Source organism: Apaloderma vittatum, unplaced genomic scaffold (genome assembly GCF_000703405.1).
Source record: "Apaloderma vittatum isolate BGI_N311 unplaced genomic scaffold, ASM70340v1 scaffold12941, whole genome shotgun sequence".
Classification (NCBI taxonomy): Eukaryota; Metazoa; Chordata; class Aves; order Trogoniformes; family Trogonidae; genus Apaloderma; species Apaloderma vittatum.
This window is the reverse complement of record NW_009698591.1, coordinates 3044-30108: the sequence shown is the minus strand read 5'-3', so window position 1 is coordinate 30108 and position 27065 is coordinate 3044. Positions and strand designations below refer to the sequence as shown.

The 27065-nt window shown below is 41.3% G+C and overlaps 2 protein-coding genes across 2 annotated transcripts in view; both read left to right on the top strand.

The window, feature by feature from the left end:
• Positions 1-2093: 2093 nt before the first annotated feature.
• On the top strand, positions 2094-5736 carry FGF6 (fibroblast growth factor 6). Its single transcript, XM_009878081.1, has 3 exons — positions 2094-2433; positions 3336-3439; positions 5560-5736. The coding sequence occupies exons 1-3, from the start codon at positions 2094-2096 to the stop codon at positions 5734-5736; spliced, it is 621 nt and encodes a 206-aa protein (XP_009876383.1).
• Positions 5737-25862: 20126 nt separating this feature from the next.
• FGF23 (fibroblast growth factor 23) overlaps positions 25863-27065 on the top strand; it is a 3818-nt gene continuing 2615 nt past the window's right edge. Inside the window, exon 1 of the mRNA XM_009878080.1 lies at positions 25863-26085. Within this exon, the coding sequence (XP_009876382.1) occupies positions 25863-26085 (223 nt within the window). The remainder of the gene's footprint in view (positions 26086-27065) is intronic.

Here is a 27065-nt window from a genome sequence, read left to right as displayed (position 1 = left end):
ATCTCTAAGGTCCCTTCCAGCCTAGGCCATTCTATGATTCTATGATTCTAGGAGTCACGTGAATTGAGAAAGGGCAGGTCTTCAGACTGTGATGTAGGATCATAGAATCATTAAGGTTGGAAAAGACCTCTAAGATCATCAAGTTCAACCATCAACTCAATACTACCACCACTACTAAGTTATATAAGCATAGTATTTTATATTGTAGAACAAGGCAAGCAAGGAAACCAATGCTTCATCCCTGTAACAGTGACTTGGGCTTTGTTTTGCACAAGTGCTGACCTCTTATAAAGACTGCAGCTGTCCTTAGGATGGTGTAGGATATTAGCATTGCTCCTTGCTAAAAAATTATATGTGCACTTTGAATAGCTGAAAAAACATGAGACTGAGTAGAAGGCAGGAGAGAAAAGGCTCTGAAGAATTTCACTGTGATCAGAAGAAGAAGATATTCTCAATGCTGTTTCAACAAAGGCAGAGAGGCTTTGAAATGCCACCTGGCAGAAGTCAAGGTCTAGTCCAGTGGTTCCCAGTCTTTATAGCTGAGCCTCTCTCAAGAGAGTAATCAGTATTTTGTATATCGCTGAACCTAACTGCTCACCTGCCTCAGGGCTGCCATCGCCTCTCCTTCACTCGTGGTGCTCTTGATTAAGTGTCTGCAGTATCCAAGGCCTCATATTACACCCCCATTAACGTGAAACTCTGTGTCATGCTGGATGTGCACAGTCCAGTTATGTTTCCAGCTACTCTCCTTATTAACGTGTAGGCATCTCAGGTGACACAGACGATGCAAGCTCTGTGCTGTGAAAAGCTGACAGACATACTGGCAAAACATATTTGCATAAATCTCAGCCGTGATTTTCCTCCCATTAATGTGTTAATAAGTCCCATAAAGCTAATAGAGATAAAAGTCTAATTTGTCCTACTCCAAAGAAGCTGAAATAGCATCAGTGCAAAATGAGGGGAAAGGAGTAAAATGTAGCAAATGTGAGGAGAGGAAAATTAAGATTCTTATACATTATTATGAGAAAAGAGAGTATTTGGACTTGAGGAAAAGACACGATGAAGCAGTAGGGAGAGGTGGCCATTTCCCCATTTTCCTCTTCTTTAACGCAGTACTTAAGCCCTTGCCTTGGAAACACAAGTACGATTGCAACCCTACAAGAGGCACATAAACACTCTCCCCAAAATCATTTGGAAGTCACCTCAGTGGAAAACATGAGCACTTAACATATCAGTATCCCCAGCTGTGTGTAAATGCAAGATCAGTGTTCCAGCCTGAATGCCCTGCTCAGCAGAATCACCACTGCAAGCAGCAGAAATGTGCTTGCATAAAACACAGTAGGAGCAAATCCCAGGGCTTCCTCTCCCTTTAACACGCCTTACCTCTCTGTTAACCAGCCAGGAGCGCTCCTTTTAGAGGTACAGACAAGCCACTGTAGTGAGAGGCGCTCTGAATTTGCTGAGAGTGTACAAGAAGAGCAATGGCAGCTTCAAGACAGTTCTCCCCAAATATTGAACTGCCCTGACGTGATCGTGCCACCGAGGAAGTGACTGCAAAGTTTTCATTCCTCACTGGTGAGGTCCGTCACTGTTTTTACGCCTTCTTCCCTAAATAAGGAAGCCACCTGTGAGACCTCCGACTGCCCGACCAATTTGACTCCTTTGCTTTCAACAGCCAATGAAACCTCACTCCTGCCTCTGGTCTTGGGTGACAGCATTCATCAACCCTCAGCTGGCCTGGGAGGACAGCAGGTTAGTGTTACAGCCGTGGCAGGCTTACCTTTGGCAAGCTGTTGATGTCAGAGTGATGATGCGGGGAGGGACAGCCTCTGCACTATAAAGATGGCTCAGTCAAATATAACCGAGGCTGCCCACCGGAGAGCAGGATCTACAAAACATGGTCCCCACCAGTTCGAGTCCTGCCGGCCTGTCTCTGCTTCCAACCCAACTGCTATCGGGCTTTAGTTTCATGTCAGCTATCTCTATTTGCTTTCCAAAAATAAGCCTCTGCCACCATGCTGAAGGGAGAAAAACAAGAAGGGCGGTATTTTTAGGGCCATTAATTCTGACCACGTGCCCAGGAGGTGAACCGGATGGCCACCGCACAAAGACTTCTCATCACTATGTCCTGCGAAGCCAGCGTTCACCGGACATTGCCTGCGTTCGTTCTCCTGGGTTTTCTAGCTGGGATTGCTTCAACACGTCCAGTTGTAAGCAGAACTAATGGCACATTGCTGGAAAGAGGATGGCAATCTCTGTTGTCCAGGTCCATTGCTGGGATGTCAGGGGAGAAGTCAGATGTGAACTGGGAGAGTGACTATTTGCTAGGAATCAAGAGGCAGCGGAGGCTTTACTGCAACGTGGGCATCGGGTTTCACCTTCAAATCCTCCCAGACGGAAGGATAAGTGGAGTTCACAATGAAAACCAATACAGTGAGTTGCATCCAGAAATGAAATAGATGTCACTTAATTGCTGTGAACTCTAGTAATTACCCTTCATAGAATGCAAATGTTATTGCTTGATATTATTAATTTATGCTACATCTGTTGCCTTTTAAAAGTCTCTGGGATCAATAAACATTAGAACCCTCCAGGCTGAAAGATGTCACAAATGCTCAGACAAATTTAGATACAATTTATTTTTACTCTGCTGTACTGCACGGATGAGAAAAGACAAACCAGGTTGAAAACTGTCTCTCTGACTCATTTTCTCACTCCGTGCCTTCTCATTTGCCTTTTGAATTTGGGAGTTTGCCGCTGAGTTCAGAGTGCCAAGGCATGATTTTTGAATCCTAGCTGCCTAGTACTTTTGGGATACTCAGTTGTGGAACCAACTGTTCCTGATTTGCTTGTACTTACAGGTACTGTTCTGTTACTGTATGATTAAAGAAAAGCATTTACTCAATGGATTTGTTTTTCCTGTAGAGGACAGTTGCTAAAATCTTTTGCATCTAAGATACCATGGGGTGCTTCAAAATGCAAGCCTTGCTCCTTTAATGCTCAGTAACAAATAATTCGTAATTATAGAATATTAGATAAAAATAATTTACTTACTAGAAAGACAAAGAGCTTGACAGATCAAAATATTTCAATAGAGAAAAAGGATTATATAGCATATGACTACTATTCCAAAATAATAATTTCAAGACCCTACAGCATGTAGGGAAAACCAAATCTTCTCTGTGTATTTCTATTTTGCTGGACTAAGGTGATAATTCTAATAAAGCAACTATGACCTGCTTGTTAGGTTTTTGAAATAAATAAATTACACATGAATTGCCTATGGTTAGATCTAAATTCTGTGATAACACTTCAAGTGAACCTCTTATTTTTAGGTCTCTTTGAAATATCCACTGTAGAAAGAGGTGTTGTCAGTCTGTTTGGTGTGAGAAGTGCTCTCTTCATCGCAATGAACAACAAGGGGAAGTTATACGGAACGGTGAGTACAAGTGCAAATAATTTTTCAAGGCTTGAACAAAGACAACAAAGGTTTTAGGTCTGGGTTTTTTTCCTCCTGGAAATCTCTGAATACAAGCGGAGAAAATAGCCTTTCAGTTATGGGGAGTCTGCCCAGCTTGGTATGATCAGTGTCGTTTAGTGCAACGAGCAGCGTGGCCATTAGAGGTCTGTTATTTTAAAGCTTTCCAACAAGACTGAACAGGGAACACCCTGGAAATAGGAATGTATTCTGCAAATAGTACAGATTAATTAGATGTCTTCTTCTAAGGGCTCAGCATGGCAAACACAGTTCTGGTAAGACTGAACTCTGTGGATTCTTTTTTTTTTTGCATTGTGTTGTATGTAATGCACAACGGTTTGCTCTGCAAAACCCCCTGGGAGGTGACGCATGTGTGTGTGTCCAGGGATGGGGTGTGTGCATGTGATTTCCTGTGTATGTGTGTGTGTACAGGTGTGTGTAGGAGAGGTGCAATGAGAGCTGGCTATACTGGCTATCATCAGTAAAATCTTGACCACATGCCTCCCCCCTACCAAAAACAACCACGCCAGGAGGAATAAATAGGAAGTCTACCTTACAAAGTCAACATATGTGCCTGCGGTTATTTTAATGTCCAGTTCTGTGAGAACATCCCGAAGGGTGAGGAAACAATAATAGCTACTAGCAGCGGTATGTGAGTCACATTGAAACACCATCACCATCATCCTCATCTAGAAAGCGCTAGCTGTGCCATCTGAATGCAATTTTATCTTCAAGGCCTGAGCAAGACATCTCAACCTACAGCAGTAAAACAGCCTGTTAGGAAGCATGTTTGACAGAGTCCGGCTATAGGCAATAGGCAGAAGTAATCCATCTCCCAGTAAAGAAGAAATAACAAAATAATTTCCTTTGAAACAGCTGTTATTTCAACAAAGCCCTTCAGCTGCTTAATAAAATACCAAGTGTTGTGAAGGACCCATAGCCACTGGTAACCCTCCTGATTCCTTTTCACACAGGTAATGACAGTAAGATATTTTAAGGTCCCACTCCAGGAATATTTTTTTAATCATCTCTGATTTCAAGCACCTAAAAAGTGCCACAAACCCAACCGCTTTTTCTTGAAATGCAGGGTCTTGTTTCAGAGCTCCCTTTGATCTTTTTCCTCCAGTTTCAACCCAGACTTTTTATTTTCAAAGACATTTTTAAAAGCCCTAAGAGATGACCCTTTTACCTTGCCACAATGCAATACCCTAAATTAAATTCTTACAAGCTTTGAATGGTGTTATTATAAAGATGGCCGGATAGAGCAGCAGTGGTGGTGTCTCTCATGTGCCAGGCTTTTGGTATCAGGGAATTATTCTGCTTTCTCTTTTAATTTCCTTGAGGCTCTGCATTTGCCTCCTGCTTGTCCTTGCACCTCCTCTCCAAGATAAGCCCCTTTCCTTGCATTAATTTTTATGATGTGACATGGTTTAGTGGTGGACCTGGCATTGCTAGGTTAATGGTTGGACCTGATGATCTTAAAGGTCTTTTCCAGCCTAAATGATTTTATGATTCTACGACATGAAGAAAAATAAAACTGTATTCCCAGCTTAGAACATGCTGTGTATCTCACTAGAAATTAAATATGATCATTTAACAAAAGAAAACATTTAGTGCTATTCTGAGGTCTTATTCAAATGCCTTATTCTAGCAAATAGTTCTCCCCAAACATTGCTGTTCGAAGAGAACTGAAGGTTTTGACAGCCAGCGTATAATTCTTTTATTAATTACAGGACCTCTTGCAGAAGGGAGATGTGAAATAAAGCTGCGTCATTTGGGTGAAAGGGTATGATTGCTTGCAAATAAAATTAAGAAATCCATGATTTATGACGAATTAACTTGATCTGTCACAGGAAGTACACAGTCCATTATCTGGACAGGTGGCATCTGAGTTCATCTGACACCAAATTAGCACTGAGTGGGGAGATTTATTGTTGGATGCGGTCACTGTGGCACCACCTGTTGCACCCTGCAACAAGTTCTTCTATAGAAATGCTAGTAAGAAAAATTACTTGAGTCTTTGTGAATTATTCACTCTATCTGCTTTGTTCTTTCACCCCTTGCCCCTTGCTATCCTTCAGGCTGTTTTCCAAGATGAGTGCAAATTCAAAGAAACCTTGCTGCCCAATAACTACAACGCATATGAATCAAATGCTTACCGTGGTGCTTACATAGCGCTCAGCAAACACGGGAGAGTGAAGAGAGGAAACAAGGTTTCTCCTGCTATGACAGTGACCCACTTTTTACCGAGAATATGAACATGAGCAAAGCAGAATGCTAAATCCCAGGAAAAACTGTTTCATTTTGCACATGGGAATAATCTCCCAGGTAAAGTATTTATACTGTTCATTGAAAAAAAAATAATCTATATGTGTATGTGTATATTTGGATACAAATATTTCTACTAGGTTCATCACATAGCATATGTAATACGATGCTGCTTCTCTTCTACTCTGTACAAACTTTACGTGGCTGTGTGCCTCCTTTGGTGCTGAACAGAGAAAAATGTAAGCTGAAGAGCAAAGGAAGTATTTGGAAGACGTAGAATGGCTGTGGGTAAACATCTAATCAACCACAGATTATTTACTAAATGATATTAATTACCTCAGATAATAACCTTTCAAAGAGAGCTGTTTACATATCATGGGCCAAACCATCAGATGACTTTGCTTCACCAGAGGTTCAAGCAATTCACTCCACCTGAATATCTGCCTGCACCTCCCCTTCTACATAGTCTTGTCTTGCAAAGTCCTTGGTTTATTTTGATTATTAGGGTTCCAATTCCACAATTGTTTCCACACAAGCAAAGTGACTATTCCCAGAGCCCCTCAATCTCTGCAGGGATTCTACAGGGTCTACTTGCATGAACTTGTTGGCAAAATGAAGACCTACAATCAATTTCCCTTGGGAAGGTGCAGAGGGTAAGTCACAGATGGGTCCCAAATGCAAAATAAATTTGGAGCTGAGGATTTTGAATGGCATTTTGCGATCTTAGTTTAGACTCACCTCAAATATAGATGTGTACAACTTTAATATAAATACATTTTTATATATAGACATGGGATGTGTGAGTGGGTTATCTATGTAATTACATACATTTAATGAATCAATCATCGCAGACTCTAGATGCCCAGGTGCTTTTGTGTGTGACACACATAAAACTCATAAATATTTAGTCACTGTATTTTGTTCAGACTGAACCTTGATAATCTCTAAAAACTAGAACTAGTCTGCAGGATGCATTTTATAAAACATATGAAATGCACAATAGCTTCCAGCAAAGGGTTATTTCAGAAAATTTCTCTGATTTGAATTTTCTTCTATTTACTGCTTTAAGTATATTTCATTCTTCTCACTGAGGTATGAAAGTCAGAGGAAGAAGGAGGCTATGTAAGCATGCCTTCCCAAGCTGAGGCAGAGGAATTTGTGCTGTAATTCCAATTTTTGTCACTTGCGAAGCATCAGTTCCAAACACAGCACAGCAAACTGCATGAAAAACTCTCCAAAGTTCTCCTAAAAGCCGTACAAATGGTGTACAACCTTGCCTTGCTATTTTGACAACCTTTTTCCAGATCACCAACAAAGCTACATTCTCTGTGCCTTTGAAAGTGTATTTTAAGAGGCTTTAAGTCAATAGTCACTATAAATGTCAGTCACCAGAAGCCTTGGGATTCCTGCATTGATGGCGTGCTCCTAAATTTGAAACTAGATTCAATGCAATGTCAGAGCATGAGCATTTTCAGCATAGATGGACCAAGCTGCTGCAGAAGTGAACATCTGAGTGCAAGATAATCTCCCACGTCCAGCCAAAATGCAGCTATGTCCAGCCTTGACATGCCATTCTATTTGCAGGGGGTGTCTATTCATTGGGCCTTCTGACACGCATGAAAAACACCATCAGGGCAAGATCCTCAGCTGGAGTAAACCAGCCTAGTAAGACTATCAGTTTATAGCTGCAGACAATTGGGCCCAAAGAACACATCTACAAGGTTGTATCTACAGCTATGCTTTCTGAAAAAAATTGTCAAGACAGTGGTTTTGTGAACGAGATATAGTTTTCCAGTTCCTTTTGTGTGACTTATACTTGAATTTATTTTGCTTAAATGCAAGTGGTTATCACAGTGTAAATGAAGAGCAAATAAGAATGGAATGTTGCTGACAGTGCAGGAATGGGACACTTTGGATATAGTGGAGGAAAGGCGTTACCCTTCATTTTCTGTTCTTGCAGTATGGAGAGAGAAGCCAAGTTGCCACATTTTGTTCTTCCACAATGTGTGCAGCAGTTTGCTTTGGAAAAATGTGCATTTTAAGAGAAAAAGCAGGTTGTTTTGGGTGGGGAGAGTGGGTCAGAGAAAAGTTTAGAGGGTATGAGATAGTTACATCGACCTAGAGTCCCTAGAGGTACAGATAGAAAGACAACAGCTGTGATGAAGTACGTTTGCTGGCAGCCTATATCCTTGCGTTATATTTCTAATTGTCTTTGAAATTAAGGTTGAAGAAGGCTGGAAGAGTACAAGGATGTAGAAGAAATCATAGTTTGAATGCTGACACACGATTTTGTTTCTGATTACAGCTTAAACCAGTGTCCTTAGGATAGGATGAAGTCTGTCTCCTCTTAAACCACTGCAGTTTAGAGTAGTTTATCGTTGCCAGTACTGATAAATAATGGGATAGCTGGCATAAAAGGTGAGAAACAGACTCACTGACTCCATTTTGCACATACTGGTCAACAGGGAGAAAAAGCTGTAGACCAGGTCACAAGAAGTCTGTTTAGATGCAGCCTGCTGGGCTGAGCTGCTTCTTAAGAACTGCAGACCCTTGTGATACAGTTGTGGTGGGCATTTGGAAAGCCACACCAGTCACTCTGCTGAGCTAGTCACTCTTTACACCACTGCTTTTTCCTTATTCCATGTCGGTGCCAGTCAGATCAACATTGAAGTCAACACTGAAACCAAATGAAATGGCCTGATCCTGTTCTGCCTCATGCTTGAGTGGTTAAACTCCATCTCCTCCTCCCCAGGCTGTTATTACCTGCATGGGAGAAGGAGGAATTAGGAAGACCACCAGTTATGTTGCACACCTCAGCATAAATTTATTGAGCTGGCACAAAGGAAAAGAAAATCCAACCAGTTCATAAGATGAAAGTACTTGATACAGAGGCTATGGAGAGGGTATGGGCATAGTCTGGCAAACCCTCAACCAAAACTTTCTCTGAAAGAATAATTCCATGGATATGTGACTGTGTAAAGAAAACTAATGAAAGTAAAGGAGCTTCCCAAATCAGGGCCAAATTAGGAGCCTATTATTGACAGTTCTCGTGATGGTCCCTTTCAAAGCATATCTCATCTCAGTGTGCCCAAACACAGTCGTGAAATAAGCTACAAGCTTTGAAAGTGTTGCAGTGAATGCCCCACACTGGTCTATCTTGCCCATATTTTCCACATGGGATTCTCCTGTGGAGTTGATACCTGTTTTCAAGGTTTCTTCTTCCATAGACAAATCCCATAAGGTAGGACCTCATCCACCTCTGATAGAGAATGGTCTTGACTGGAAATGAATCATGTTCTTAAGTAATCTAATTTTCCCCAAACATGCAGAGATGTAGACACACACACAGTGGAAAAGCAGAGTAATTTTTTTTTTGTATACCTCACTAACTATTTCAATTCCAAGATTTTATTTTGCACAGTAAAATGGTGCCAAAGTTCTCACATTATTTTTTTGCAATAAAATATACCTCATATTCTGACTCAATATGGACTCACAATTGAGACTGTAAATTTGCAAGAAACACAAAACTGTCCAATCAATTGTTTGTGAAATTGCTTCTATTTTTATATGTATGTGCTGTGCACAATAGTTTAATGTATTCATAAAATAAAGTTTTATACATTTTTTGGTAGTGTTTTGACTCCGAATCCCTTTAACATTTGTTTCTTTCCTTCCTTGGTTCAGAGCTGCTGTTTTAAATACACATGCACACACACATAAGGAGTTTTTATTCACCTCTAGAACCAGAGGTCATGTTGGTACACTTAAAATTGTGACAGACTTTTGTGTACCTTAGACTTCTTGCCTGGGAAGTCATAAGAGATTTGTGCTTGTTGTAGAGAATCTGTGAGTTTTTCAGAAGATATGGAAAATAAAGATGCAATCTGATTAAAGATGAGCTGTCATAGTCGCCTGTCTAAATTCCAATGCTTTTTACCCGACAGGTTCTAGTGCTGCTCTCCTGTTGCTAGTGCTCTTCAGTGCGTAACTACCCATGCATCTTCCTTAATTCATTAAATGAGAAAGGCTTTTTTTGTTGTTTTTTTAATTAAATGGTGTTTTCTTGTTGTCTGGGACTGACCTGGGAGAGCAGCTTCCTGCAGCCAATTCTGGAGGGTTTTGCTTCACTGTTCCTCAAAGTTGGGTATTTCGGAAACACTCCTACATTTCAGTGATCTGGTAAGTTTTGCTCTCCCTTTCTCCACTCCAAAGTTGGCATTTTATCAGTCTTTCTGTCAATTAAACGATTTTAGACCTTTCTCAGTCTGGGGACACGGCCTAAGGTGTTAGAAACCAATAGCTGGGAATCTCCCGCTTGCTTTTTGGTTCCAGTGCACTGCTTAATTCCTACTGGCACGATGTTGCAGAGTTGACAAGTCTCCAAGCTGTGTTTGCTGGTGGCCCTTCCTAGAAGCATAAGAACATCAGCACCACCATGCTGGCTAAACACCATTCTCTGCATTCATGTTTCAACTGCTTACGCTCCCCCATAACAATTTCCTTTCCTGATATTGCTTTTACCAAAGGGAGGACTACATTTTACTGGTTGAGTTAGGCAATGCTTCTGTCTGCTGTCGAAGGGCCTTGTTTACAGCTTGGGAGGCAGAAGTGGGAATGGGGGAAGACACATAGCCCATGTGCTGTGACTGGAAACAACAGGACAAACCAGCAGCTGATGTGAACCGACTCAGCCACAGCAAAACAGAAACATAAATAATCTTGCAAGGAGCCATCTGCAGAGGTTAGGAAGAGGCTGCATGTGGTCAGCTCACAAGACACCCCCTCAGACAGGGGCTAGTTTCTTCTCCCTGTATCACAGTTTTGCCCTTTGAATGGTGATGCTGGTCAGACACAATAAGGTGAGTGCCCCTGTGCCCTGGGAGGCAAGGGTGGTTCCCGTGCTCCCTTCCCACTCTGTGCTCTCAGCAAAAGGGATGAAAAATCTTCAGTAAGTTTGGGGGACATGAGATGGTGGCTAAACCCCACATCTCTGTGAAGAGCAGGAAATATATGGCTGTGTTTCGCTCAGTTTACCTAATTTCCTGCTTCCTCCCAGGAAATTTGAAGCTTAAAGATGTACCTGTTCCTACAGATACACCTGTGACTCAGTAACCTTATCCTTCTCCTCACCACTTTGACTTGGGTTCCCACCTTATCAACTGTCTGCCACTCTACATGGACAAGCTATGGGATGATTTATTACGAAAGAAGAAGTTTTAACAAACAAGGACAAACACATTCTAATAAAAAAATTTAATTGAATGGCTTAAAAAGGTACCTCTCAGGTTCCTGTGCTAAGTGCTAATCCTATTTGCCTAGTCTCTTCTGTCCTCCCAAGTCTTTTTGTCTGACCTGTTACTGAAAATACAACTTCTCTGAAAAGTCTCTCCCTGCACCAAGAGCAAAGCAGGAGTATCCCAGCATGTCCTCTCTTTCCCACCTACCCCAAGTCATGCTGCCTTAAGTGTCCCTTGGCCTGAAGCCATTGGCAGTGACCCATAATCTGTCCATTTACTCAATCTCTGGCTTCTCTGATGACCCACCATCTCTATGAGGCAGCAGATGCTGTTTTCATTAGCTTGATCAGCCTGGATTGTCAATAGCTTCTGACAGCCCTGAGCTGCCTGGAGGTTACAGTGTGAGGAGAGCATGTGAAAGCTGGCAGCAGTACACCTGCCTGAAACCAGCAAAAACTGCTCAGCAATGATAGCAAGATGAAAAAAATATATATACACATAGATATATATATATGTGAAAATATGTATGAAAGAGCAGGAAAAAATTTCTACCCAAAGAAAGTTAAGGGTTAAATAGGTGTTGTCCTGGGAACATCCTACTCATGCAAGCAGAGATATTTAGATGGAAGAGAACTACTGGAGGACTGGGATCTAACCACTAGCTCAATGCAGGCCCAGCTTCAAAGCTAGGGGATGCTCTATAAGGAAGAATTCCTTCTATCCACTTCCTCCAGGAGCTGCTGCGATAGCCTCGTAATTCATTAAACTTCTGGATAAAAGTCTGGGTAGTAACTTACAAACAGTGAATCACAGACAGGTGTCTCAAAGGAGTTGCCAGCACAGCTTGTGCTTTGCTGGAAGGCAGTCTAAGGCAGTCTAGGGCTGAAGGCATCAGGTCCTGACAAAAGCCACATCTGTTCTGTGCATGGAGCCGAAAATATCCTTCCTATGGAATTCACCTCTACCAATACAAATGACTGCAGAAATCATCTGAGGGATTCAGTGCCCTGAAGGGAAAGAAAAAGAAAAAAAAAAGGCTCTCTGACAACTCCTGGATGCAAGGCTACCTCGGTTATAGGTACACAATGTTTGGGGGGAGACACAGGTACATGTATTGTGTGGCTTCAGTGCAACTTAAGTCCACTTTCAGGGAAAAGGGCAGAAGCAGTGCTATTCAAAAACCTGTATGCTACCTAATTCCTGTGATGCTAGAGACAGGCAGAAAGAGTCTGACCTCCTGAGGCTGATTACTGCAATTTTTTACTGGCTGTTACTATTATTGCCCTCTGGCGGCTATTTTATTATTTAGCAGCTAGATGTTAGAGATCAAGAATAGGTTCTCTGCTATCAGCCTGGGCACAAGCGGGAAAGAAGGCTAACACCTCATGGCTGTGATTGGACGTAGGCTTCAGGTCCCTCGACGTGTTAGTATCTGTTGCACCCTTCCACAGGAAAATCAGAATTTTACCTGGTAAGCCACCGAACACAGTACTTGGGTTGCAGGTATTTGCCTGAGGAGAAACTTTTCACAACACTAGGCAGGTAAATTGTTTGTAAAAACTACTTTGCTTTTACTCCGAATTTTCCAACCTAAAGATTTGCCAAGGTCTTCTCAAACATAAACCCCAAGTCTAGGCATCAGGGAACACAGAATACCTTAAAAGACATAGACATGGACATGTTGGAGCAGGTCCACAGGAGGGCCACAAAAATTATCAGAGAGCTGGAGCACCTCTCCTATGAGGACAGTCTGAGAGACTTAGAGTTGTTCAGCCTGGAGAAGAGAAGGCTCCAGGGAGACCCTACTGCCACCCTGCCTCTTAGTACCTGAAGGAGGCTTATAAGAAAGATGGGAACTAACTTTTCAGTAGGGCCTGGTGCAATAGCATAAGGTACATGCCCCATCCCTGGAAACATTCTAGGTCAGGCTTGATGGGTCTCTGAGCAACCTGATCTAGTTAAAGATGTCCCTGCTCACTTCAGGAAATTGGTTTAGATGACCTTTCAAGGTCCCTTCGAAACCAAACTATTCTATGATTCCATGGTTCTATGACATAAAATGACAAGGCACACTGAATCCTCCTGCTATTCTTCATGACGCCTGTGGCAGGAAATACTGTTCAGCAGCATGGAGCACCTTAAGTGGGAAAGCAGAAAGCAGCAGCCTTATCCAAATCATATCAAAGACAGCAATTTGAAAGCATGTTAAGAAATCCCTCCCTTTTTTCCCCATTACCGTACTGGCTGCATTCTTACAAACAGTGCTGTGGAACCATAAGTGGTCACAAAAGATACAGTCTCCAGTTCACTGACCACCGGAGATGCTCTCTGCAGGGCCAGCAGCCCAGAGGAAGATGCTGGTGCTCTGACTGCCAGGGGGCAGTGTGCCACCTGCAGAAACAATAACTTGAGGGAAAAGAAATACAGAAGGAAAAAAAAAAACAAAACAGGAAGGGTCACTCATACTTAGAAACAAGCATATTTTTAAGAAATTTACTGAACAGAAATTTATCTCACCATCAAAAGCTAGAGCACCATCCAAATGTTATGGCCACTTCTCCATCAACTACTGAGATAGCACAGTTTTTCTGGAAGAGTGGCAGGTACTATACTAGACTTCAATTTTAAAAATTTAACCAGAGCTTTCCTTGAAGGAAAAAAAAAAAAAGGGCTTTCAATTCAATTAAAAAAAGAAACCCAACCAACTTTCAAGTAGGTTATTTACTTTCCTTAGAACATGCAGACAGGTACATCAGGAAAGTGATAACTGAAAACATTTTGATTTTCAGAAGTTTTCACCCATTGCTTTTTTAGATGAAGAAAGTTTATAGCCCAAACCACGGCATTTTATTTAATAGGTCCTTATGTTCTATATTGGAGGAAAAGAAAAAAATATTCTAGTTTAAATGATAGATATGTGAGACTTCTTAATGCTAAAACATTTTTCTTTATTTAAAAGTGAATCTACTGGAAATAACAGGCTGACACTGTCTAAGACCAAAGGACCAGGCTGTACCTAATGTACATCAATGTCACCTGACATTTACGCTGCTAAAAGGAAGATAGTAAGCAGGTTCAGGCTTACCAATATATTTAAGCTAAATCCCCTGTCAAATCTCTATGATTTTCTTCACAGAATCCCAACACCAATCCTAGGAGTGGGAGACGGGGTTGGGATGTAATGTTGAAATTTCACTCAGACCTGAGGACCTAATTGCCTCCTGGTCCATTTCTCCATATTGAAACTTGGTGTGTTGCATGGGGGAGACCACAGCGTGGAAATCACATGGTCTCCAGCAGCTCTGGAAAGCCTTTCTTTGAGGAACCACAATGAGAAACCACAGTGAAGGTGAGAGCTGGGCCCAGTTTCTCGCAGGTCAGTAAAATGCTGCACAAGTGAAGAGGTTGCATGCCTCTGTTGTAAGTCAGCAACACAGCCTTGCAGAAGGCCCGGCCAACAACTCCATCAAGGGCACCTCCAGGGCCTGGTCTTCTTTAAACCAGCCCAGATGGGGCCAAAGCCATGTGAGGACAACAGGCACCATGATCCTCCTCATTAAGCTGTGGGCCTACCTTCCCCATCACCCCATGGACTCAGCCCTACAAGTCCTCCCAAGGGACCAGCCTTCCTCTGGGCTCTGGCAACCCCACAGCACCAAGTCCTTAATCTTGGCCTTAATTTGCCCTGGTGGCCCTGACTACCTTCCTCTGGGACCTCCTGGATTGAGACACAGCACCGTAACTCTGGAGATGAGCAACGTATTTGTCTGGAATTGACAGGGAGAGGTTAGCATGAATTTTCACAATTGTGTACAACCTTTCTGGTTCTGGAACTAAAGGAGAAAGACATCTCTGGAAAAAGGTTCACGCTGGAGTTCTGCAATTGGAGAGGCAGCAGGGAACAGTTTGCAGGGTGCTGGGCTAGCATTTGGGAGCCCCAGGCTCAGTTCTCAGCTCTGCCACAGGTTTCCTACGTGCCCATGGACTATGTACTGAAGCTCTCTGCACTGTCTCTTTTGTGCAGGGGACGCTGCAAAACCAATCGTGCAAAATGAAGTCAGCCATACGTGCTGGATTGGGACAATTCTGATAAACGGAGAGTGAGCAAATACCTCAGCAACGTATTTTCCACATCCTAACAATAATCACTTCCCTCTCCTGTACGTTGTCCTTCATGTAGAGAAACTGCAGCCACATTTGCCCTCTCATCTTCCCCAGGCTGAACAAATCTTGGTTCTAAAGAATCTCCTTGCATATTATGTGCTCCAGTCTGCACAAATATTGGAGATCCTTCTCTGGATTTGCTTCAGCTTGTTAACATCTCTCATGAAATATGGAGCTCAAAACTAGGCACAGTGCCAGATGTGGCCTCGCTAAAGGGAAATAAAAACTTCCTTTGATCTGTTGGCCGTCCTTTTGCTAATGTAACCCAAAATACCATTGTTTTTTTTAATGGTTGCATTAATAGTCTTTTATACACTAAGGAGTCTCAGAGGGCAAGGAGTGGCAAAGGCAGAGGCTGTAAACTGGGGATTCCCCCTCCAGCCTCTCAAGGGAGCTGCCAGACATTCATTTAAGAGAGTTTTGTGTAAGAGCATGACAATGGGGTGAGGCTGTTGTCTGGATTTTGTTAAGTGATTTGCAAACAAATTAAAGTGTTGTGGAACAGACTAGTCCCTATGGAGCTTAGCAATGCTCAATTGCATTCCCACTGTTGCTAAGGAAAGCAGAGGATAGTCACCATCTTTGACACACATTTGCAGGCCATGACCTAAAGCTGTCTCAGTGGCTTCAGAGTTCTGGTCAGTACTGGCCGTGTAACTTAAGATGTGCTCATAAGAGAAAAGAGCTCCAAATCTCCTTTGCATTCTGTTTGTTTGTTTGTTTGTTTTGCTCTTTATTTAATACTGTACTGAAAATAATTACTTTATTGAAGCCCTTCTGCTCTGCATCAGTTTAAGCAATGGAGGACAGAATTAGGTCCCAGGTATTTAGCTGCAGATGACTTGGCTCAGAAAAAATGACCCAACTGCAAGCTCTTGCACCTCACATTTGGAATCACAAATGACCCAGCCAAAGTCAAGAAGGCATTTGGTTTCCTTATCAGAATGCAAGAGTAAAGGAGAAGGTAAGAATCTCTTCCAACTGTTGGGTAAATGAGGGGGAGACTGAGGCTAAGGCAAGTAGTGTGGGAATATCTAAGTTCAATATATATAATGCAAACTGGAATTACAGTTAACTGTGGTGACCAATCCTGGCTGATGAACTAGCTGTCATTGGAAAAAAATCTTAAAGCCAAACAACCAAGCATGCAGCCACAAGCGGAGATTTCTTTTTTCTCTCCAGCCAAGCTCTGCATCCAGCTCAACCCAAAAGCATGTTTGTTTTGGAAGCCATAGTCTGCTGAAAAGTGTTTGGCCAAAATCCAAGGGGCCAATAAGTCCAGATGAGCTGAACAAGCTGTGCGCTTGGATCATGAGATGCAAACTTATTATTCAATCCTGGATTGTATGTGTGCATATTATTCTTGGTTATTTTTTTTACAGGGTGCGGACCAAAATGCCTTGATCAGGACTGAATTTCTGTCCCCTAAATTAACTGTTTACAATTAACAATTTTATTGTGTGCTTGTGATTTCATGGTCCAGAGCTCACAGCACTAGAATAGCTCCTCTAAGGACAATGTGACCATACCAACTTACGTCAAATGAGCAATCGTCAACTGTAATGTATAAAACAACAGAGTTGTTTGCAATTATATTTATTTCAGGGCTATCTGGAGAACATCTATTTTTCTTTTTAAAATATTATGAGAACTGATCCATCCTGAGCCATTCCAGGTGATCAGAGCCTGGTCTGTTTTTTTCCTGGGGTTACTCTCTTTGTGACCTGAGCCAAAGGCTCACTGGGCCAACACAAATCTTCTAGTTTATTGAAGAGGTAATAGACCTGCTGAAAAAATATAAGGGAAGTAGTTAAGATAACTGATATAGTTGTCATTCAGTGAGAACATTTTCTTTTTCAATAGTGTTTTAACTACCTCAGTTATTCAGTGAAGAACAAATCAGCTCACATTTACCACAGGGTCAGAACGCAAGCATCTGGAGACATGACAAATCCTTACCCTACCTTGACTCTTGACAATGCTTCCACACAGTCATGGAAGAAGGGCTATGGAAAAGATAATAAATAAGATTTTTTTTTGTTGGTTTTTTTTTTAAAGTGTTAGGTTGCTCTTCTAAGTTTTAAAAGAAAATGTCAGCCAGCAAATCTTTGTACTTGGAAAACTGAACAGTTTGATGACAGTTCAAAACTTCAATAAAGATGATAAAACCAGCCTGCTTGTCTTTTTTGAAACAGAATGTATTTCCCAACCAGTCCTGACATGACACCAGCTTGTGTCAGCTGTGAAAGTGGCCAAAGATCAGCAGGGCTGAGGTGCAGGATCAGTGTCCCAGCAGCTGATGAACCTGTGCAACCAGAGCGCAATGCGTCTCTCACGTTCCTCCTTGTCAGCAGCATGACATGCTAAAACGGCAACATGAAGAAATACTGTGTCTGCAATACACAAAGAAATACTATTACTGCAAATCTACCTGAAAAGCCACTCTGTGACGGAAAATCCGAATCAGGAGCAGACTTCAAGATATATCTTTGCCAGATTTCCATACAAACTAATTGATCCTTTTCTGTATGCTCCAGGTGCCCCCATCACAGAAAAACCTCAACAGACAGACCCCAGCTCCTGAGCAAAGTTGAGCTAATACAGTTTTAGGTGAAAAAACTAAGTCACTGTTACTCATTTTGCCCCACCTTCTACAAAGTTTGATCTCCATGTTGCTTTAAAAGTTTTCAGAATCATGCATTGGTCTCACAGCAGCTTGGAAAACCTCTCCATCTTCCTTACATTAGAAGCACTGGGTACAAGAGCAATGCTCGGTTCAATCATGGGCTTCTTTATTCACTGCTTCGATTTTCAGATTAAAAAATTACTCTTAAAACTTAAAACAGAGAAAATGTTTCTCAAATGAGGCTTTAATTTCAAAGACACCCTACTAAAAGTAAGTCTTATAGCTAAAGAGTAGCATATGCAGTTGTACTGAGACAATTCTAATGATATTGGTCATATGCATATTATTACTGCCCCATGGTAAAAGGGCCCTTGGCTGATGATGAGGCTGTCTGTATATTTTGTATTTGAAAGTTTCGTTGCATTCCTCCCCTCCCTCTTTGCATTTTCCATTCTTTATTTCTCTAACCAAAGTGTTTCCATCTCTTCTTCCAGAATTCACAATTGAGAACAACATGAACCCAAAAGACTAGAGTAAGTTTAAAACCAGGTTAGAACAAAGTTTATTATCTAGACTCATCTTCTATCTAACAAAGAAAACTTGCTCACTGAAGACCTTGTGCACTCAAATTTTTTAGTATCTCCAGGGCTGTGGGCTACAGCCTATCTGGGCACCTGCTTGAGTGCTGCATCATTCTCAGGGGAAGAATTTTTAACTTCCCTGCAACAAAAATTTCAGACTGTTTAAAACAAAGCACTATCCATGGAGATAACTGGGAACCAATTCACTCACTTTCTTCCTTTTTTTTCTTTTGTTTTCTGACTAAAAAAGTAAAAAGTATGTTCTGCTCTTGCTTTATTAGTTTTAATTCCTCCTCTTTCCAGTGTCATTCATTAACCTACTGTCACTCTGTTTGGTTTGCAAACACTAGTCAGAAATACTATCCATGGAGATAACTGGGAACCAATTCACTCACTTTCTTCCTTTTTTTTCTTTTGTTTTCTGACTAAAAAAGTAAAAAGTATGTTCTGCTCTTGCTTTATTAGTTTTAATTCCTCCTCTTTCCAGTGTCATTCATTAACCTACTGTCACTCAGAACACTACTCAGAAATACTTTATAGCTGCATTTCAAATCTGTTTCTCAAAATCTTTTGTAAGATCAGTGTATTTTGTAAATCTGATGCTAGAGAGGGCTATATTTAAAATGCCCTCTCTTCTTCAGAAAGAAATTCAGAACTTGCATAATTACTAAAACTCAAGTGCAAAGCTGTGGAGGTAGGCTGGTGAGATTAGACTGTCTAGACAATATCTTCACTTGTGTCTAGATAAAATATCATTGCTGTGAAGTTGAAAACTAAAGGGTTGTGAATACTGTACTGAATTTTTCCTCCCCAAAACACATTTGTAAACATAGAATAAGGAAAAGTAATGTTAAATTAAAAAAAAAGGTGTTTTTAAAATTTTTGCTTCTGCTTATAAGACTGTCATTACCACCCCTCCTAGCCCCCCGTGTAAGGGCATGCATTTTTCAAGAGTAAACTTGTGTTGTGGTTGAGAAATCAAACATCCTTCAAAGACTCCAAGTAGTCCGTCATGCTAGCAAACTACATTTTATAATATCAGACTTCAAATTAAGTGCCACCAACCCCTATCGGTTTTTATGAGCAACAAGGAGTTCACACATCAAAACATGCTGAGCATGTGGATTTTATTTTATAGAGGTTGAACTGAAGCAAATCAAGGTGTTCAGGCTGGAATCTGAGCGGCAAGAGCAACAATCAAAGGATGCTCAGAGAAAGCATGCAGAGATCTCCATGTGAAAGCTTAGATTGAGTTGGGCTCTCTAGTTTTGAGGAGGAAAGACACCTGAGAGCTGAGACGTGTAGAGGCAGATATAGCTTGAAACTCTTTCACTTTTATGGTAACTTAGATGAAATTAGAGGTTGCACATTGAGAAATCAAATTGTATGGTTTTAAGTATATAGACCTATTTTAAACCACAGGTTATTAGGGCGACTTGATACTACAAGGCACTGAGAAAGGGCATTCGGTTCAACCACCTGCATCACTCAAGCAGATTACCTCAGAGTTTGCTCATATACAAAGAGCAGCAGCTACCACGGACAAACATGAGAAAAGGTCTATCTTCATGCTCCCTTCCTTTTCCTTCTTGATGTACCCCCTCATACCCGTACCTCCCACCTTGACCACTTGTCCCCCACTTATTCCTGATGTTGGGATCCACCCCCAAATAGCCACCAACTTTTCTCCTTTGTCTCACCCTAGGGCAAGGACATCCTCTCATCTACCTATTACCAAGTGCAACAGATCCTCTAAAGAGTTGATTGCGTCTGGGTGCTGACCTGAGCTGCAGGAGAAACAGTTCCCCACATGTGGAAGGGCCTTCTCGTCCCCAGAAGAATGGGTGTCACAACCTGTGAGTCTCCATTTGAGTAAAACAGAAGATTTTTTTTGAAATGGAGGACATCCACAGCTCTCATCGCAGATTGTAACCATTCTCTATTCCACAATACCTAAGAAAACTCAGACCCTTTAAAATGACAGAAACACTCTCTGTTCAGAAAACACAACCTTTTAGGGACTGGTTCTGCTTTGACTGGGAGCTCTGCCAAGGATTTCAGCTGCAGGAGGAATGAGGCCCTTCATTTTGGTTAGTTAGAGCAAAACACAAACAGCATCACAAATGCCCATCTGGGACACATGCAGGCAGGGAAGTCTGTTTTCTTACCTACCTCCTCCTCAGAATATAGTGAAATATTGGGGCTTCCTCTTTCTTGCATTACATTTCTTGCATTACAGTCTTCCTTGTTGCATTACATTTTGAAAGCTCACAGTCTCTAAAACCAGTGGTAAAACCTGCCCCCTCTCTCCCTCCCCATTTTGGACTTGTGAACCAGAGCTGAAGGCTTTTGTCAGACTTTTGCCTGACTGGAAAGAAAAGTGCTAGGAAAAAAAGTCAGACACTTCTTGGGAAGACCGTGCATCCTGCATTCTCTAGAGAAAGGCACCAAGGAAGCTACTCTAGCAATGTCACTGTCTGAGCTGACTGTGCAGGTGACTTAGCACTTCTGAAATTGGAAATGGGTTTCCAGAACGCCTACTACAGAGAAAGGGGGAGGGAGGGGGAAACAGAAAACCCAAAACAACATGTTTGGCAAGCACATTGCAGAAACTGCTGCGGTACATGCCGCGGTCCCAGAGCCAGTGGGCTGTGCTTACCTCATTTGTTTCACGTAGGTGAACCTAGCCAGGATGTTTTCTTTAGTCGTGGGCAGTGTGACAAGAATGGGACATCCAAATAAGGTCACTCAGGATGTGTTTAACAACACCGGGTAAAGTCTGTGGCACAGGCTCATGCACACACACACACACACACACAGAGCATCCACTGTACATACCGTCGACTTAGTGCGTCATTATTCCTAGAATAACTTCTGGAGAGGCACTCCACCCTTGTACTTCCAATGCTGAAGATGTGATTGTCTCAGAGTTGGTTATTACAGTGATTTTAAGGAAGGGAAGGCAGAGGGACGGGCCCCTGATTTCTCAGACCCCTTTGAAGGGATGCAATGCGAAGAAAATTGTTGAAAGCAGAGGTAGTTTCAAATCTGTCAACTCAAACTCCCTTGTAATTTCTGTAACGGCAGAGAACAAGAAGCTTCCTGAGACCACACCAGATACCCAGATAGCACAGAGTTCTGCTAAAGGACAGGAACACACCTGTTTAAATAAAAGGCAATATGCTTTATTAAGCAACAGTGCTACAGGTGTTCCTACGTGATGAAAGGTAGCCCAGTACTGCAAGGGAACGTGCATTTTGACTTGTAGGAAAATCCTTGGAAGGCAATCCCAATCAAACCCTATATTGAGCAGGAAACACCTTTCTTTAATCTGTAAATTTCTTATGGTGCATAAAGCACTTTCAAGGGGTCTGGAAAAGGTAACTGAGAGCAAGTAACTTAGAGTAACTTAAATCGGTTGCAAAAAGGCTTCCTTTTGCATTTTAAGTCCTCTGCAATTGACTGAAGTGACAAGCAGTAAAAGAAAGGAGTTACTCTGCTAGAAGAGGAACAAAGGATGACATACAGTTGCTGAGATTTGGGGTTTACAGATTTGAAATGGCCAGTTTTGATCAAAAAATTATGTAGGGCTGAAACACAAAGCACTCAAAATGGGGAACAGTCAGATCCCAGGCTGCTCCCATGACCCTAACTAAGTTCCTTCTTTGTACCTTTTTGGGTACAATTTGCAGTTACAAAACTTTCCACTGAACTTTTGCTTCATTTAGCAGAGAAAGTTGCTTTGTTCATTTACAGATATTCAGTGCTTTGTATCCCATTTGCTGTGTGTTCTGGCACATGATGTGCCAGCGAGGCACAGACATCATGACTGAGGCACCTGTCCTGCCTAAGCACTCATCACTGGCTTAACCAGACCAGTCCTGCCTCTTGAGCAGGGAGGCATCAGGAGCCTGGGATGAAGGCATGGCAGAATCATAGAATTTAATCACAGAATCACAGAATGCTAGGAGTTGGAAGGGACCTCAAAAGATCATCTAGTCCAACTCCCCTGCCTGAGCAGGATCCCCTACAGTAGGGCACACAGGAACTCGTCCAGGCGGGTTTTGAAAGTCTCCAGAGAAGGAGACTCCACAACCTCCCTGGGCAGCCTGTTCCAGTGCTCTGTCACCCTCACAGTGAAAAAGTTTTTTCTAATGTTTTTTTGTGGAACCTCTTATGTACCAGCCTGTATCCAGCTTGTTGCCCCTTGTTCTCCTGACACTCACCCTTTACATATTTATAAACATTAATGAGGTCACCCCTCAGAGGCGGGAAGAATGAGACCCGCTAAAAGAGAGATCGTCAATGATTTTCTCACACGAATTTCATTCTGCAAGCTGAAGCCTGTCTTATCCGTCTTTTCCTTTTAACATTGCTCTGAAGTGAGAATTTCCTCACTCTAACTCAGTTGTTTCGGATACCCATCATGGATGATGGTACTTTTGGGCTATCTCCCAGTTGCCTTCTCAGGACACTTCCAAGGAAAGCCCGACACTACCGTGGCACCTGACACGGGCTGTGCAGCATCCCTGCAATGGCAATGCAGCTATCCTGACCATGTTCAGTCCTGAGGCAAGTCAGACTTTTCCTTTCCCACCAGCATGTCTCAGGCTCCACATGTGCTCTCACTCATGTTTTCGCAGCACCCACTTTCCCTCCTACCTGTTTAAAAGTCTAGGCTCCTCATTGGAAGGACTAACCTATTTTCATATTTGAACAAGACTTAGCACTACGTGAATTACCCATTTGAATGATGGCAGCAGCTAAGAGGAACAGCAGTTCTGAGTTTGTTGAAGTAATTTTGGCCTTCGAATTTGGTTCAATTTCTTCATTTCTTCTAAAACAAGTAAAATCTCTATGACTCTGCAGGTAATTCTTTACTGAGAACTGAGAAAAGCTATCTCAGTTCATCAAACAGAACTGTATAGAGGTCTAAAAGAACAATATCAACATAGGTGGTAAAAGTTGCAGAAATATTATCATTATTGATGCAACAGCCGAACAGTACATGAGAAGAAAGGTTGTCATCACTTCTATCGACCAACAGACACAAATGAAGAAAGACACAAGATTTTGTACATCTGGTTACTTCAGCAGCAACTGAATGGGTAGGAGGATGTAAGTGGCATACAGACAGCAGGAGAAAATGGATCAGCCTGAAATAAAAATGAAATGGACTGTTAAAAAAACCCACATGCAGTGGGCATTTATAGGTTTAAAGCAACAACAACAATAAAGTCTATGAAAAGGCAAAATTTACATTATCGTCCTCACAAGCAGAGACTTAAATTCACTTTAACCAGGTGATTTAAGCAGAACTCGACAACTTTGCTGACACTATGGGAAACCTTTGAAAATGCCAAACAATTTATATATGTGAAAGTAGTTTCTGCATTTTTGACACGTAAAAAAAAAGGAACAGCCGCTCACAACTGGCATGTGCTAAAATGAGGTTTGAATAAACTTCTCAAACATCTGAGAAGGGTTTATCTGCAGCTAAGACACTAGAGTGAGATCAGATCAGTGCATAACGGCAAGCACAGAAAAATTTCCCGATGAATATGGAATAGTAAGCCAGAAAAATTGTATCCATAAAAGAATCACAAAAAATTCCTAGATGCCATAGTATCCTATAAGTGCCTCTTGCAGAAACTTTTGCAAATGCTTCTGCGATTATCCACATTTCCATGGTTGTCTATTGAGAAGGACCAAAAGAAAAACAAAGCAAACAAACAACAAAAATGCCTGTTTTAATAACAGAGTGAAAAATATTTGTGGATAATTTCAGTAGTAAATAGTTACATCACTTTAGAAAAAAGGAAAAAATAATACTCCTTTCCTTCCAAGCTGTCTTTTAGGAAAAAATAATACTCCTTTCCTTCCAAGCTGTCTTTTAATTTAAAGCATTTCAGATGATAGAAGGAGTAAAACCTCTGTAGCGTGCATTGCATCTCAGTGAAGACAGCTTTGTCAGTCTACTCAGTTTAAGATATGACCCTTATACACTTTGGCTAAAAGCTGCTGTCATTTACACAGGTGTATATACACTGACGCAAGTCTCTAAATTTACACAGGTGTGACAGAAGAGTTTGGCAGAGTTTTGCTAATTTTAAACAATAAAAAAAGATCAGATCAACTTTTGCAGTTCGTTACAGTTGCATCAATCCATAATATGTTTGGTGCTGATGGCACTGATCCACAGCTTGTTAATAAAACTAAGAATTTTGCATAGTGTATCCAGCTAAAACTGTAACTGAACATAAGACTGCTACAATTAAAATCCTCAGACTTCTGAAAAAAAAAAGTATTGTTTGGTACTCTTTTCAGTTTTTTATTAATTTTTGAAAGAAATCTTAACACAGTCTAATTTTATAACCTGTTATTTCTATCATCTTTTTTTTACCTGTATACAGTGTCACAACAGTACAGCATTTTCATACAATAAATGGAACCCTATTTTTTAAATCAGGAAATTTGTCTGTAAAGACAGAACATTGTCAGGACAACTAAAAGCAGGTATTGAGACTTGGAACATTTTTTGACATCGCTGTCTGTTTATTACTTTTCAGCCTGGTCATGTCCCTTTATAGCTCTTTCAAGCTCTCTTTCTGTACCTGATGTAATAAAAATATGCTAATATGGTCTGATTCAGATCTTAGATCTACTGTCCACGCTAACCCGTATGACTGTAAAAGACTGCTGGCCAGATGTGCAATGCAGGAGGAAACATGCAGGTTTTAAGTGTTTTACGGGTAATTTTCAGTGGTTTAGACAACTTAAAATTATTTAGGTAACTCAGAATGAAACAGGAGAAATAAGAAGGAAAGTCTCTTTGAAGTAGATTGTGCTTATATCAAGTTTCCTTTCCTTAAATGGAGTGACACAAATATCCCTGCTAAACTTACTCTGTAATGGAGGGGGAATCAGGCTCGGGACAACCTAATATCAGCCTTTGAAACATTTGCAAAAAAGTCTTCGCTGTGTTTCATGTTTCCACTAAATCTGAGTGTAGTTTGGAAACAGAGAGGAAAGGTGAAAATCTGCATAAACATATCTGGAAAAAAAAAAAAAAAAAGAGTGATAATCCAGGTCTGACGGGTCATTCTCTTCAGTAAAAGTCAAGTGCAGTGGATTGCTCTTCCTGGATCTAACAGCAGGGGCGTGGGAAGTTTTCAGATGTCATAGGGTTGTAGATAACATTTGAACATATGATTAGCTTTCGTGAGCTGTCTTTAGAAACCTTACATTTTTTCCCCCCCGCACCTTAGCCAGAGATCCTTCCCTTGAGGTTTCAGGACACTTAAAATGTTGCTTTGCCAAAAATCAAGGATGTGGAGAAGTTTTTCCTGTGTGATGTCACTTTGCTGCCCTTTATAAGCCTCTGCAGAGAAGAAGAGAACCTAGCTGAGGGTTCACACTCCAGACACAGGAGACCAAGGGCAAGCAGAGAAGCGCAGAGCTGTATCAAGCTGCAGATATCGACCAACATCTGGGAAGCGTGAGCAATGCCGCAGAGCAGCCCCTGCAGCCGCCCGGGGTTTACACTGCTGGTACTCTGCATCCTGAAAGCTGCCCTCGCCTTTCCCAATTCCTCTCCGCTGCTGAATCCCAGCTGGGGGAATGGAGATCACCTGATGCACCTCTACACGGATACAGAGAGGAACAGCTTCCATCTCCAAATCAATGCTGATGGCTACGTCGATGGTGTTCCTCACCAAACCATATACAGTAAGTAGCTTGTTATGGACCCTCAGCCTTTGTGGGAGTATGGGAAGGGAAAACAAGACTTTTGCTTTCTTGCTACCTGTAGAAAATCCCTTCCTCTTGTTAGGCAGGGAAGAGGAGTATAGCTATGACATGGAAAATATACATAATTATATTATCTCTTTTCTATAACAAATAAACAAAGTAATTCCAGAGAAATCTAATGGATGGGGAATTACATTCCTCGCCTAAGAGAGGTAAAGTTCTATCTTTCCAGTAACATTCTGCAAGCAAAAACTATGTTAATTGTCCTTCAGGATTTTACACATGGCTTCTTGTGGAAGTTCCTGTTAGAGGTTGGTGATGACAGCCCCCAAGTAGCTATTTCCCATTGCAGTGACAATATCACCAAAGGAACTGCACTGAGAAAACTCACCACAGTGAGCATAGCATCTGTAAAATAGCATCCGTAAAATCTTTATTTTGGGGTAGAGAGCTGACAATGACTGAAACTAATTCTAATGTGCAGACATGGGTATGGAAAGGTCATTTAAAAAGGGGTAAACCACAAATGGCTAGACTGTCATGAAAGAAGTGCTAAGCCCTTGTGGTTCATGAGAAATAACTATTCCCTACTGTAACTAAAAGATTCTCATATTGTCTCATCATAATTAATTTTCATGGAAAAGTAAGGTATTCTTCCTTTAATGAATACCTGACACAAACACTACCATTAGTAGAAAAATGGGATTTTTTAAAGTTCTTTCACAGTATTTCAAAAGTAGTTTTCTTTTAGCAGCACTAAAATTACAAGCAGCTAGGTATCATAAAGTCATGTTTATTATTATCATTGCATAACATCTTCTTCATACATCCAATTAAAAATTGTGTTTATAATAATGTTCTTACATTAGTATGTAAGGACCAAAGGATGTTTTATAATTTAGCCAAGTAGAAAAAACGATCAAGTTTGCTATTTTGTTTTATTTTTTTAGGAATTACTA

What these genes read in the sequence shown, in the direction of transcription:
- FGF6 (XM_009878081.1), top strand. Translation starts at nt 2,094, where the DNA reads ATGGCCACCGCACAAAGACTTCTCATCACTATGTCCTGCGAAGCCAGC. An exon ending in TCACAATGAAAACCAATACA is followed by an intron (nt 2,434 to 3,335) that starts GTGAGTTGCATC and finishes TCTTATTTTTAG; the next exon opens with GTCTCTTTGAAATATCCACT. An exon ending in AGGGGAAGTTATACGGAACG is followed by an intron (nt 3,440 to 5,559) that starts GTGAGTACAAGT and finishes GCTATCCTTCAG; the next exon opens with GCTGTTTTCCAAGATGAGTG.